The 13,453-nt window shown below is 36.5% G+C and overlaps 1 protein-coding gene across 12 annotated transcripts in view; it reads right to left on the bottom strand.

The window, feature by feature from the left end:
• Nucleotides 1-12,917, bottom strand: part of RYR3 (ryanodine receptor 3) — a 217,712-nt gene extending 204,795 nt beyond the window's left edge. For all 12 annotated transcript variants that reach the window (XM_061380161.1, XM_061380166.1, XM_061380162.1 and 9 more), the window contains exon 1: nt 12,662-12,917. In XM_061380161.1, coding sequence (XP_061236145.1) covers nt 12,662-12,712 — 51 coding nt within the window. In that variant the 5' untranslated portion in view covers nt 12,713-12,917. The remainder of the gene's footprint in view (nt 1-12,661) is intronic.
• Between the last annotated feature and the right edge of the window lie 536 nt (nt 12,918-13,453).

Below are 13,453 nucleotides of genomic sequence, written 5' to 3'. Positions count from 1 at the left end.
AACAAAATTGTGAGGAAATAAAAAATCCAGTCATATTTATCTAAACAAACTCAGGTTATTTATTTAAGAAAAGGCAAAACTGGAGAGGGAACAGAATTCTTTCTTGTAGCTATAATGATAGGTGATACTGTTTGTACACATTAAAAAAATAAACTTAGAAATACATAAATAGATTAAAGATGAAAAATTGAAGAAAGATTACTAGATCAATGGGTTTGTACTTTGACAAAAACAGTAGCCAATTTAGGTTTTCAATTGAACATCAGTCCAAAATGATTCAATGACTTTAAAAGTTCTTTCCAGTTCTATGTTGCTGTGACACATAAATAAATATTTCCACATGAAATGAAAGCAAATGCAAGACTAATATCAGCAAAGATATTTCAGATGTATGCTGTGAGGTATAAATAAGGCAGAGACAGCAAATAAACAGAATGACTGGAAAGTCTTAGTGACTTCACAAGTCTGAAAAATAACCTATGAAGATGAACTTGGAGGAGTAATGACAGAAGAATCATAGAATCATAGAATAGTTAGGGTTGGAAAGGACCTTAAGATCATCAAGTTCCAAACCCCCTGCCACGGGCAGGGACACCTTGCTCTAAACCATATTACCCAAGGCCTCGTCCAACCTAGCCTTGAACACTGCCAGGGATGAAGCATTCACAACCTCCCTGGGCAACCTATTCCAGTGCCTCACTACCCTAACAGTAAAGAATTTCCTCCTCATATCCAATCTAAACTTCCCCTGTTTAAGTTTTAACCCATTTCCCATTGTCCTACCACTACAGTCCCTAATGAAGAGTCCATCCCCAGCATCCCTATAGGCCCCCTTCAGATACTGGAAGGCTGCTATGAGGTCTCCATGCAGCCTTCTCTTCTCCAGGCTCAACAGCCCCAACTTTCTCAGCCTATCTTCATATGGGAGGTGCTCCAGTCCCCTGATCATCCTCATGGCCCTCCTCTGGACTTGTTCCAACAGATCCTTGTCCTTTTTATGTTGAGGACACCAGAACTGTACACAGTATGTCAGTGTTCTCAGCAAAGTATCTTTATCCATTTGCTACATTCTTCTGTAATCAAGGAGATGGGGCCTTGCTCATTTTTTAATGTAAATTCCACTTTGAAGTTTTTCTTTTCCACAAAAAACGCCTACTTATATATAATTTTCCATCAAGAGCAAGCAAATGCCTTTTAAGACCCTCAATTTTGGCAAGTTATTCCTGTCAAAATGAATGAAAATCTTGCCATTTCTTACAATTTCTTTAAATGTTTTTATGTGCTCAAGGAACAAGAGATAGGAGGACAGCTGTTCTCGCTCTGGCTTCTACAGCTTCAAGTAGAGCTGAAGCAGAAAGGAGTATTAAACTGGCGTCTCAGCTTCTCTCTCTTTCCATCTTTCCAATCTCTCTTTGTAAATATTTACTGCTAATGCACAGTCACAGTGAATGAATATAAAGATTCTTTGTCTGTACTGTTTTCTTGTGTTTGTTGTACAGCACCTTGTAAACCCTAGCCCTTGCCTGGATGCAACAGTATTGCCAATTTTTAACTGAAAATTATTCAAATACATATATATATGTATGTATATTTTTATATATTAAAAAAAAAAAGTTGGTTGCCACGATAGTCTATATATTTATGCTCAACCACCGTTCAGTCACAGGTACTAGACATTAACATTTGCAGCTGTTCTTCTTCAAGCTGTCATGTTTATGTAAGTAAGCACAACAGAGTCCTTCAGAGTGTATTGCTTAGGCTGAATCCCAGGTTTTAATCACAGTTCACTTGAGATGGTCTGAGGTAATTCTCTCAAGTCCAGCCATCATTAGATCATTGGACTGAAATTAATACTGCTCAGTGTAACATAAGAAGTGGTTGCTCTACTTCATTAATGTTCTTTCATTTTCTCACAATCAAATATTGCTATAAACATATAAACTAAATTTCTGATTACTTTTGGTTGCTCAACAAAGTCAGTTCCCCCTTTTTTAATTTGCAAGCTTTCACATCTAGCACATTTGCCTTCCAACTAAGTACTGTTTAGCAACAGTACACTTTCATCACATGTACCTACCAAGGACTGACCCTTACACATAGCTGTAACATTTTATCAAGTTCTACAGGCTACTATTACACTAATTTACAAATAACTGAAGCCAAGGCCTGCAGCCAGAGATCCAAGCACACCTAGTAATCTCAAGAGCCATGAAAACCATGCATGTACTAGACAGAAAGTAACCAGCAATTGCTATACACGTATAATATTGTAACAGGAGAAGAAATACTTGGGAAGAAGCAGGTGTTGCCATTGCTTCATACCTCTATTTTAGGACATCAGCACATTGCCCAACATTGTATAAGACAGCATTTCTGCATTGTAACTCTTCACCTTGTGTATCCCCCCAGAATGCTTATACAATCAATGCACAGTTATCCTACAATCAAACCAGTAACCTTGCACCTGATCAGTATAAGTACAGAACCTACAACCATTTAAAGAAATCAAATGAAGGTTGTGTACTAAGAACCCTGACTGCATTTCATTCTGCTAGAACAAAAAAGGATATGTTACCTTCGAGATGCCACAACAACCACCAAAGAAAAAAGCACCTGGGCAGCAACATGATCTGATGGGGGCCAACTCAGCACTGCTAAAACCTCACATATACTTTTGCTTATAGAATATACCTACTTTTCAGTAAATAACAGCTTTGTCTTTGCTTTTGTCCTCTGCAGCTGCACTTGAGAGGAATAGCTAAGTAACTCCTGTTGTAAAAACTGTAGTCTCCAGTTTACTGTGAAAATGTCTGGTTCAAGAAATTATATGAAAACAGTACACAGAAGTCAGTATCTGGTGTTTTGAGACAGCTAAATTACACAGATAGTTTATAGGGTGTTTCCCTACAGCAATAGGTGCTGAAGATTTAAGGGATGCACAAAAATAAAGAGGTAGGATACTGCTAACTTATGTTGCCTGGAAGTAGCCCAAGTCCAAGATAATCTTCCAGCAGCTCCCATGTTATTATTGGCTACTGTTATTACTGCTCTGTTTTTCTTAGATAATCAAAGAAAAGAAAAACTGATGTGAAAGATAAAAGTAGTCAACGGATTAGGATAAAATTAGACTTCATGAACACATGACACAGTTATGCAATTGTGTGTTTAATTTTCTAAACAATACTAGAAAAATTCTACTGATGTCACACATTACCTATAACAGGATACCACCACTACCATCTTTTGGCCATTTTTTTTCCTTGAAGATTTTGGGACCCTTCCCCCCCCCCCCCCAGCCTTTTTTTAATGTTGTAGTGGACATATTTCACCTTTTTAGACTGTTCCGATTTATGATTCTAAATGTTCTTCATATTGGCAAGGACAGGAAAGGTCATATTACCACTCTAATTGGCAAGTTAAGCCTTATATACAGGCCCCTATTTAGACAATGATGTTATTTAAGCCTAAGGTCAACCTTGAGAGAGGCTGACTTGGGAAGTTCCCTAGCAAATAAAAATATGTAAGTCTTTCTAACAAAACCAAACTTTGATCATGAAATGAAAATTAGATGCTCAAAATGAATCTAGAATCTTCCGTACCATCAAGCTTCTTGAATTTCACTTTAATCACAAAGACTGTACTTCCTATTTCAGCTGCTCTCAAAGGAGTTTTCTCAACAAGGCACCAGTGGATACAGCTTTACAGCTTATTGCTTATGCAGCTGTATGACAAGAAATAGGAACTATACTCTGGTTAACATTAAAAGGTCATTAATGACAGCTTCTGTAACTTACCTTCAGTTAGTCTACCTAGGGCATTCACATGACTCATCAAACTGTGGCGTTTCAAAGCAAAATTGACTAAAAGCCAGAATAAGAAAACTATTTCATCTTCTGATAAAATTCTCTTCCTTAATAAAGGAAAATATTTAACATGATCAGTATAATTTCTTAGGTGGAAACCTATATTTGCAGGTGATAATTTACTTTTTACCTCGAGGAAACTCCAGATTTTGTAACAACTTAATGATTAGAATGTGTTTTATCCTGGAAGAACAATCTGGCTGTTTAAGCAATATTTACAACAAACAACACACCAAGTTGTTTTAGACCTCACCATTAGTTTCTGTCTAGCTGGTTTAGTAGCTGCTATGTGCTACTCTTAAACAATCCTAAGAGCATACCATAGAGAAGACCTGCGCATAGAGGAGAACAGGGCCAAAATACCTAACTGAAACAATTCTGAAACTCAGGCTGATTTGCACGAGTGAAGTAAAGAAGCTCTTCAACAAGCCAAGTTTGATATACTAAGCTCTTACTATTTCACACATTAAACTGAAGTAATGATGGGAGAATGTTCACATCACTGGTAAAAATTATATAATCACACATCCTACACCCTTCTCCAGTAATACCATTATATTCACTTCTATGAAACAAACTTTGGCCAGCCCCATAAGTTTATCTTTTCAGTGCTGCATACAAGTGCTGCTTCAAAACTACAAGAGTAGAAAATCAGTCCTATAGTAGTTGCTGAATTTTCCTTCTCTTGTAAAACACATTATATTAACACATATTACTGAAACTTCTTTGTGTATGTCCTATCATAGTTGATTTCATTATGTATGTAAAAGGCAACCAAATCTTCCATCTGTATAAAAATCGAAGTATTGAAGAGTTTTAAGAAGTGCTAGAAGTACAACCATTATAAACAGACATGTATAAATGCAGTATAGTAAGTAAACTCTCAACATTTTTGAAAGCTCATTTTTTGTTATTGTGTAAAAATAAATAAATAGATAAATATGCATGTATGTAGTTGAAACACCTTAGCTATTCAGCTATCAGAAGCACTAGTCACCATGAGCCATTCCCTGTAATTTCACCTATACCACATTACCTACAGCTATTTCTAGGGATAGTAATAAAGTAACTAAAATAAATGAAGATGATGAAGGATGAACTATAAATTATTCAGGCAGGACTATTTCCAAGAGATCTGCACAACCTTAAAAGGAAAGCAATAAAGGAGCTTCAAATACAGTCTATGGCAACTCACACAGAAAATGTTTAGGGTCTGCAAATTTGAAAGTTACTATTATTCTATGCATTTTAAAAAACACACTCCTTATTAATTGCAATGTACATAAATGCACATAAGATAAAAATGCAAAATTTTAAACGAAGGTTTGACATACATTATAAATAGAATCACTTCCCATACATAGTAACTGATCAGGAAATCAAATCTTATTAATCCCCATTAACACTTTATCCTGTGATGGTCAACATATATGCAGCAAAGAATCTTTCGTCCTGTAAACGTTCTTCACAAAAAATTTTTCTGATGGCAACAAATGCAGGCATGTCATGCATGACCAGACCGAGGTCTTCCAAACTGTACAGTCTACCTTTTCCACCTTTGGCTACACATGAACTATAAAGTCTATTGATTTTGATCTTTTGGAAACTGCAATAGAAATGGATATGCATTTCAGAAGAAGGTTATGCTAGTAGCATGGAGTATGTAATACTGACAGCTTGGGAAGGATTTTTGTTTAACTGGTTGGTTGGTTTGGTTTTTCTTTTTTAGTTTTTTTTTTTAATCAAAATGTTAAGTGACTGCACTGACTGTATCAACGTTTTGTTCGTTTGTTTGTTTGTTTTTTTACACACTATCAAACAGCTTCTGAATTCTACTGACATTAAATATCCTTATATGTGCCGTGTATAGGTCTTCTGGGCATCCTCTATATGCAGAAAAGATGAGACATACAGGTGAACTTCAGGAGGAGTCTTGGGAGGTGGAAGTCATTTGGCCTTAAGCATTTTAGTGACTCATCAAAGGCATTTTAGTGTATATTCTAAGCTTGATTATCCTTGCACTCCTGCTTGTACATGGTACTGCTGATGCAATTTGAAAGCATGTTAAATCTTTAGTGTTTAAATTAGTTCTGCATCTGCTGTTAAACAGTTGTTTAAAGTCACCAAGGTGAAACTCTATTGTTTGTACAAATGATTTATAAAGGATTTTATTTCAGTTACAGTTCTTTCATCTTATATTGTTATTGGAGAGAATTAAAGCTGTTTCAGTTGGGTAAAGGGAAGTTGATTTTCTGGTACAAGGTATTGGAGAACCCAGTTAAATGCCAAAGTAGCTGAAATGCTCAAGACTGACAGAGATGTTTGCTGTGGACTAAAAACAGCTCAGGCGTGTGCTGACTACTCATCTTACTGAGGAACTAGCACTTGCTTATTTGGATAAAAGCCCAGTAGAAGGAGCAAACCTGATGTTACTACTGAATCTTTCACCTTATGTTGTTGTTGTCTCTGCCATTGCTTGTACTGACTGAACCTGCCACCCCCCACTACAGACATGAAGTGCCAGAAAAGGGCACTGGAAACTTGAGCTTGCCTGACTGACAGACTGGCCGTCAGCTCCTATTTACAGCTGAACCACATCTGTTAAGACAGAGCTTGACTGACAGCAGGTGCACAATGGCTGACAAGCACAGCCACTGAGATGATAATTTTACGGTCTACAGAAGTCTGTGTTTATTATATATCTGCACTATTATGAAGTGCCATTTGCAAAGTCCTTATTTCATGAAAGAGGTCAATAAACATATGACTTTAAAATTAGTGTCCTGTGATTGAATTAAATATATTCTAAATAACTGCATAGCAAATTTCCTTTTCTTATCCTCTCTGCCCACCACTCTGTTTTAGTTTTTGGAATCTGTATCTAATGCACCTGGCCACATTTGGCTCTCTGGTCACAGCACTGCCATGGGAACTGAAAAAGCAGCAATATTCACAGCTGGATTTCAATATGAATCATACCCAGTTAGCATGGCAGGGGATTAGAAATAAGGCACAGAGATCAGGCAACCCGCTTGCTGCATTCCACAAAAATGTTGGAACATTACTAGCAAACTTGCTGTTTATTACCAAAGATACTAATCCCTCTTCAGACACCACAAGGCAGAGCTTGAGCAGAGGACGGATCCCCACAACAGCCACCAGTAGGGCTAAGAGAAAACAGGGAAATGTATGCTTGTATTATTATTGCTTGATCTCAAATCCTATTAAAAAGGTTGAAGACTTGAAGTACTTTGCTTGATTGTAACAAATTTGATATTATTTCACCAGACCTGCACTGACACCAATAACCAAAAAAACCCCAAAAATGAAAAAGAAAAAATAAAGAAAAATAAACTGACAAAGAGTTAGTTATACCTATTTTACTAGTTAAAGGGATCATGACTATATTCAATCTTGCAATTGTTTTGTAACAATACACAGTATACTATTGTGATACATGCCGTGATTTCTTTCTGAAATAGCTTTTTTTTTTTTTTTTTTTTTTAGTTTAAACTCTAGAAAGAAACAGGGGTAAAGCACGATGCTGAGTTCATGTAGTGCCATGTTGCTTTGTATAACTGGTGTAGACTGGGCTAATATGAAGCAGCTTGCAAAAACAGAACTCATTACATATAATCACATGTCTTGTATATACCTCATGTATATGTATATATGTTTGTACATACATCATATATATGTACTATCATTAGCTATAATACAACATACAATGTTGTACAATGTATCTATGAACATGCTCTGTGTCCTTGAAGGAAAAAAATAGATCTACAGTTTATTCTATAAATCCATGCGTAAGGAATACCATTCCTTACAAAACGTAAGGAAGGTATCACGGAAACAGCCCAAACAACATATGATCTCCAACAGCAGCAGCCTATAATGTCAAGACCTTTAGAAGTGCGTCCCTAAGTCAGCTATCTCCATTTTGATAGGGAGAAATCAGCTTTCTCCTCTGACTAATAATGATTTAAGTCTTCACTGTCCACCTGCTATACCTGTAAAACTCTATTTGTCTTTTCTCCTTTCTGCCACCCTTACCTGATATAGCCTTTCAAGACACTATCACCTAGCAAATGCTTTTTTCCCAGTCTTTTTAGTATATAGCTACTTTTTAATATATAGCACTTTGTGCCTTATTACCCTTCAGTTTCTACCATGTAAGTCATACTTAATTTTATGAATTTATTGTAAGTTGCTTAGAACTTGTAGTGTCCTTTTTTGTAAATAACGTTGCTTTATTTCATTTCACCCATTGTATTGCCAGCTTTTACTCCCTGCATGTGTTCTCAACTTTGTGAATAGGTTTGCCCAGTTTGTCACTACACGCAAAACAGGGAGCTCATGCTCAGACTTTGCCTAGGACTACTTCCCTGCTGAAGGTCTGTGTAATATTCTAAATTAGATTTACAATATCTCAAATTTTCTAGTGCATCATACGATACACAGATAAACATTTAATAAATTAAAAAAATACATAAAAATCAACACTTAATCAACTCCCAGTACAACCAGTTCTCAGAAGCAACTCAAGTTTTATATAACATTATTCTTCCTTTATTTTTACCCTTTTCCTAAAAGAAATTCACTGACTAATGTACAACTACTGTATCATGAATTTCATGATACAGTCATTTCAGTAACAAAAGACAAAATGTCCTAATTAATTTGAAAACAATACCATGGATCACACTCAGCTGTTCAAGAAGCATGAAGAACTTGTGCCAGCTCCCTTAAAAGAGGCTTCAGGAAAATTCCACTCATTTAATCTTAAGGCATTCCTCAGCCTTTGTGACTTTCACTATATACAAATTTCTGTATCTCTTTATATAATCTCATACACAACTCACTGAGAACATTTTCCATACTTTCCCAGGTTTTAATTTACTACAGCTAAAACCTTCTTCCTCAAAATATCATCCATTATTTTCTGACATTTGGACATTTGTCCAATGTAATTGTTCTCAAGTATTTTATCTGGTGAGCATTACTTAGCAGATATTTGGACTTTACTGAATCAAGCCGTAAAGATCTCTGCTACAGAATATCAGTGTGCAGTTAGTTGCATAACTATTAGATATTAAGTTGGACTACTAAGGGCTACTTATGTTAATGTCTCCACTTCACACATTCTTTGTTATGTCACTAGGGATACACCACCAGTGAGTTAAATGAGCAAAAGTCAAAGAAGAATCAATTGTTAGAGGCCTTTGGCATTCAGGGAAATGAATTTGTAACCAGCTGGGGAGTCATACAGACACATGCTCACACACACTAATACCCATGCACACCAACACACGCTGTTCAGATCCATAGAAAACAAGACAAAACTTTGACTAATGTGTTATGAGCCATCTCAAAAAAAAAAAGTATTAAAATAAGTGGAAATACTTTCCATTAATACAATACATTTCAAAAAAAGTAGCAAAGCAATACACCTATTAACTAACGTTACCATCATAATTTGGACTCTTAAGATGGTAAACAACTTTGACATGCTTTCTTACAAGAACATTTAAACTGATTCCATGCTTTGAGCTGGGTGTGACCTCCCCCGGCCTCCATTCATGCTCTCTAATAGCAAGTGAATATATAGGTATTTCTGATGAAGGAAGACAAAAGCTATCTGCTCTAAGGCATTGCCTAATTTTTTATTAATTCAGCAGTAGTCAGAATGACAGAGGTCTTGGGAATAAGTTCCAGAGAGACAAGGACTTTGTCAACTCGTCCCAGTAGTAGAGTCCCAGTAGCTAGGAAAGGCTTGAATGAGAATGCTTTACACTCATATAGCCACATTGCCAAGGGTAACAGGGCCCTCTCTATATCCCTCAACATGTTATCTCAAAACAGCAAAGGTTAACTTACGTGTTCTCACCTGAATCTGCATAAACATTACCTTCATTAATTTCTCATGTATTCATACCTTAGGAAGGGGTAACAAACAAATGATAGGGCGAAGTAGCCGATTACTAAAAGTACAAGAAACATTACCAGGGCAGGAAATAAAAGATAACAGTAGTGCATATTACACGCATATAACAAGTGCTTTGCTTCTCCCTTCCATACACAATATGCAAGTGGGAACACATACACTGAATATCCAGGGTCGAATCCAAATGAAAACCATCAACCAAAAAAATAGAGAAACAATTCAAACATTACCACAGAAACAAAATAATCAAGATTTCATAACTAAGACACAGCAGCAAGGTAGCTGTAAGTAAAAACTGTTTATTTGTATTCATGCTGAACTTACAAAGTCAGGTAAAAATTAATAAAGGAAATTACACTTCATTAGTAACACCTTTTAAATGCTATCATTGTTCATAAAGACTTCACACAAGAACTAAGACTTACTTGAAATGATCACTGAAGACATACTACTACTACAAAAATGATGACAATGGAAGTGGTGTCTTCTCTCAGTAATTCATTCTTAAGGTCTTTGTATTTTTCATTGCTGCCAAATTAATCAAATGTGAGGAATGCCTTGGGAACAGACAGTGATATAGTGAAAAGCCTTCCATCAGTTTATAGTTTGCTGCTTCCTAAAAGCAAATACAGGTACCACTTTCATGCACTGCTGAGCTTCCGGCCTTTCTATATAAGCAGAGAGCCTAAAAATGATGTACAAAACCAAATAGCAATTTAAATCCAGAAGAAAAAACACTTCATAACCAACAAAAAATGGGGGACAAATGCAGTTTCCCTTTAAGGAAGCAAAAATTAATTTTACTAGGCTTTTAAGAGTTAATTGTCTTGCTCCTTCAAAAAATACTGAAGGATATTTTTGGATCTTATTTTATATCTCACCAAGAAAGAGTTATCTCTAAGAGCCTAAAACAATCTTCAGTCTACACACACACAAATAAGGAGTATGGAGATCAACAATTTCAAAGGAATATTCTCCTACACAAGTCTGGGACACATTCACTAGCAAGCCAAATTCCCAGGAAACATTTTATCTGGAGAAGATCCTGACTGATCAACAATTTCACTGAAAAAGTTGTAAAGATATAAAAATATACTGTACTTCATATTTGTATGTACAAACTTTTTAAGCAACAATAAAAGCTCTAAGTACTAATTACTGAAAGTTTAACATCACTGTAGTTCTCAAGACCTAATAAATCATTCCTTTCTCCATATTTTGCAGAACAACAATTGATCCCTTCTTCACAAAGGTGAAAGAACTTATAATGGGAAAGAGACAGCAGTAATTGATATGATTGTTCACAGGAAGGAGAAGTTGGGACTTCAGTGACAGAAATCTAGTCATTTTTTTTCCCCTCTAAAAGATTTGCTAGCCCCAAGTAGAAGGAACACATCTGCATAGTCTCACTTTTGCTGTTCCCATGTTTGATCCCCTCTTATTTAGCGCTTTATTTCACCCATTGGGAAGAAGTGCTATAGAGTTCTTCTAGAAAGAATGGGTCACAGCAGCAGAAATTGCCATCTCATGTAGCACACACAGGCTATCTACAAATAGGCAAAGCTTATCCCTTCATCACCGAGGAATACTGTTCAGTCAAGGCAAATCTTAAAAAGTGAAAGGATGAAGGACATTTAAAGCTCTTGCCTCCTAAAGGCTGAGTAACCTACTAAATTATGTAAGACAGGTACCTCTAAAAAGTGAAGTTAAGGAATGTTGGAAAGAACACTTTGTTGTAATTATCCATTTCTCTCCCCTCCCTGAAATTCTCCTAGGCTTAAAGGTGCTAATGACACTTCATCACACCTAAATAATCTACATAAGCAGCAGCAACCATCACCACTCTCTAACCTTTAATTCCCAGAAATATATACTCCCAGCCTTCCAGAAATGAGCCTTGTAATTTTCTATTTTGGATACTTAGCATGTTGTATTTTAGAGACTCATCCTTTTGAACTTGTATCAACTCTAGAGAATTCTGCTTCTGGAACATTATTTGTAATAAATGAAAAGTAAAGGTAGCATGGAAAGAGCATGGAATACACACATCAGCAGATTTTTCATGCTAGTTACACAACAACAAACTCTTAGTCATGCAGGGTAAAAATAATGAGAGACACAAGATGAAAAAGATCTTATCCTCTTCCCAAAAATTAATGCATGACCACTACTTGCTTAAAAGTCCAAATCAGTTGTTATACTAGATTTGCGTGAAGCTTTAGGAAAGAATGGTGCGAGGGCTCTTTATAGCAAGTTACACTAGGCAAAGACTATTTCACTAATTAACACCCCCTCCCAAAGAAATCCTCATCTCCTTTTAAAATGAGCTTCTTTTAAGCACAGAAGAGACCCCAAACATTTGCAAAGCCTCAATTTCAACATCTGTTGGTATTCCCTACACACAAGTGTGCATTCTGTGTTTATCAGAAGAGGTCATCAAAGGCTTGCTTGGTTTATTCATCATTTTAAGGCACTCCTATCTGCAAAGCTTCTGTTAATGCCAGTGAAATCTAACCTAGACAGAAGTTTCAGAGGTCAGATATTTGGCATGCTACATTTAGAAACCCAAGTACAAAGTTGACGAGGACGCTTCAAACACAAGGGATTACAGCGGAAATAGGTCTCCTTATACCAAACTGGCTATTGAGCAAATTCAGGGAAGAACACACTGAGACTGCTTGATGCTATTAAAGCTCATATTCTTGCTTATTTTTTCCCACTGACTAAATCAATTCTCCCATTTGGCAAAGCTCAGCACAGAAATAACACTTCATTTTTAATACAACAGGAAAGGAATAGACATGAGACATAAAATCATGTATAACATGACCTATAAAAAGCAGATACTTACAGTTCGTAGGAACTGTATTTCATCCTCTCCTCCTTCACCCCCTTCAGCCATGGCTCTTGAGGAGTCAGCTCTGCTGTGACTCTGATCGCCTCCACCGTCAGCTCACTGCGCTCTGTACAGCTCCTCTTCTCCTATCAGTATTAGCATATAGCTAATCCACAGCCATATAGGGAGCTCAGCTAACTCCACTGCACTGCAGACTGTCAGTCAACCCCCTCACTGCCAGAGCCAACTGCGCTGCTTTCCAGGCTCCTAAGAAGCAATTCTTTTCCTTTTCTCTCTATCCTGGAGGCAAAAAAAACCCTACTGTTAAGGTACTGCAGGAAGCATTATATGCATCACTAGGTGTTGATTTTTCCCCAGATACTGTCTCGTCAAAACAGCAATAGTGGTGAAGTGTTAATGAAAACGGAGCTCCCACTTCCATTTTCACAGATCAAGGTACCCAATTTTGCACTGAAATGTATCAAATTCAGCAACTCTGAACCTCCTGATTTGTGCAGCAGGGGGATGTAAATCAGATGATCACAGAACAAGCTGATTCTGTCAGAAGATATTTTCAGCCTGCTTACAATAACTTCCATTGCTTGCTTCTCTGCATAAGCAGCTGCAAATCTGATTTCCAAGATGACTTAGTCATCTGAACCTACTATGTATAGTTATTTCTGCTATCCTTTTATAAATGTTATATATATATATATATATATATATATATATGCTAAGGACTGCAGGGCTTTCATTTGTACCTTTTTAGAACTGCACCTGTAAGTCTCTCCATTTTTCTTTGTTTGA

This window comes from Neopsephotus bourkii, unplaced genomic scaffold (assembly GCF_033783945.1).
Source record: "Neopsephotus bourkii isolate Nb327-2 ecotype Australia unplaced genomic scaffold, CSIRO-AGI_Nbou_v1 NB_1792, whole genome shotgun sequence".
NCBI lineage: Eukaryota > Metazoa > Chordata > Aves > Psittaciformes > Psittacidae > Neopsephotus > Neopsephotus bourkii.
The sequence above is the reverse complement of the archived record's forward strand: the minus strand, read 5'-3'. Positions and strand labels throughout refer to the sequence as shown.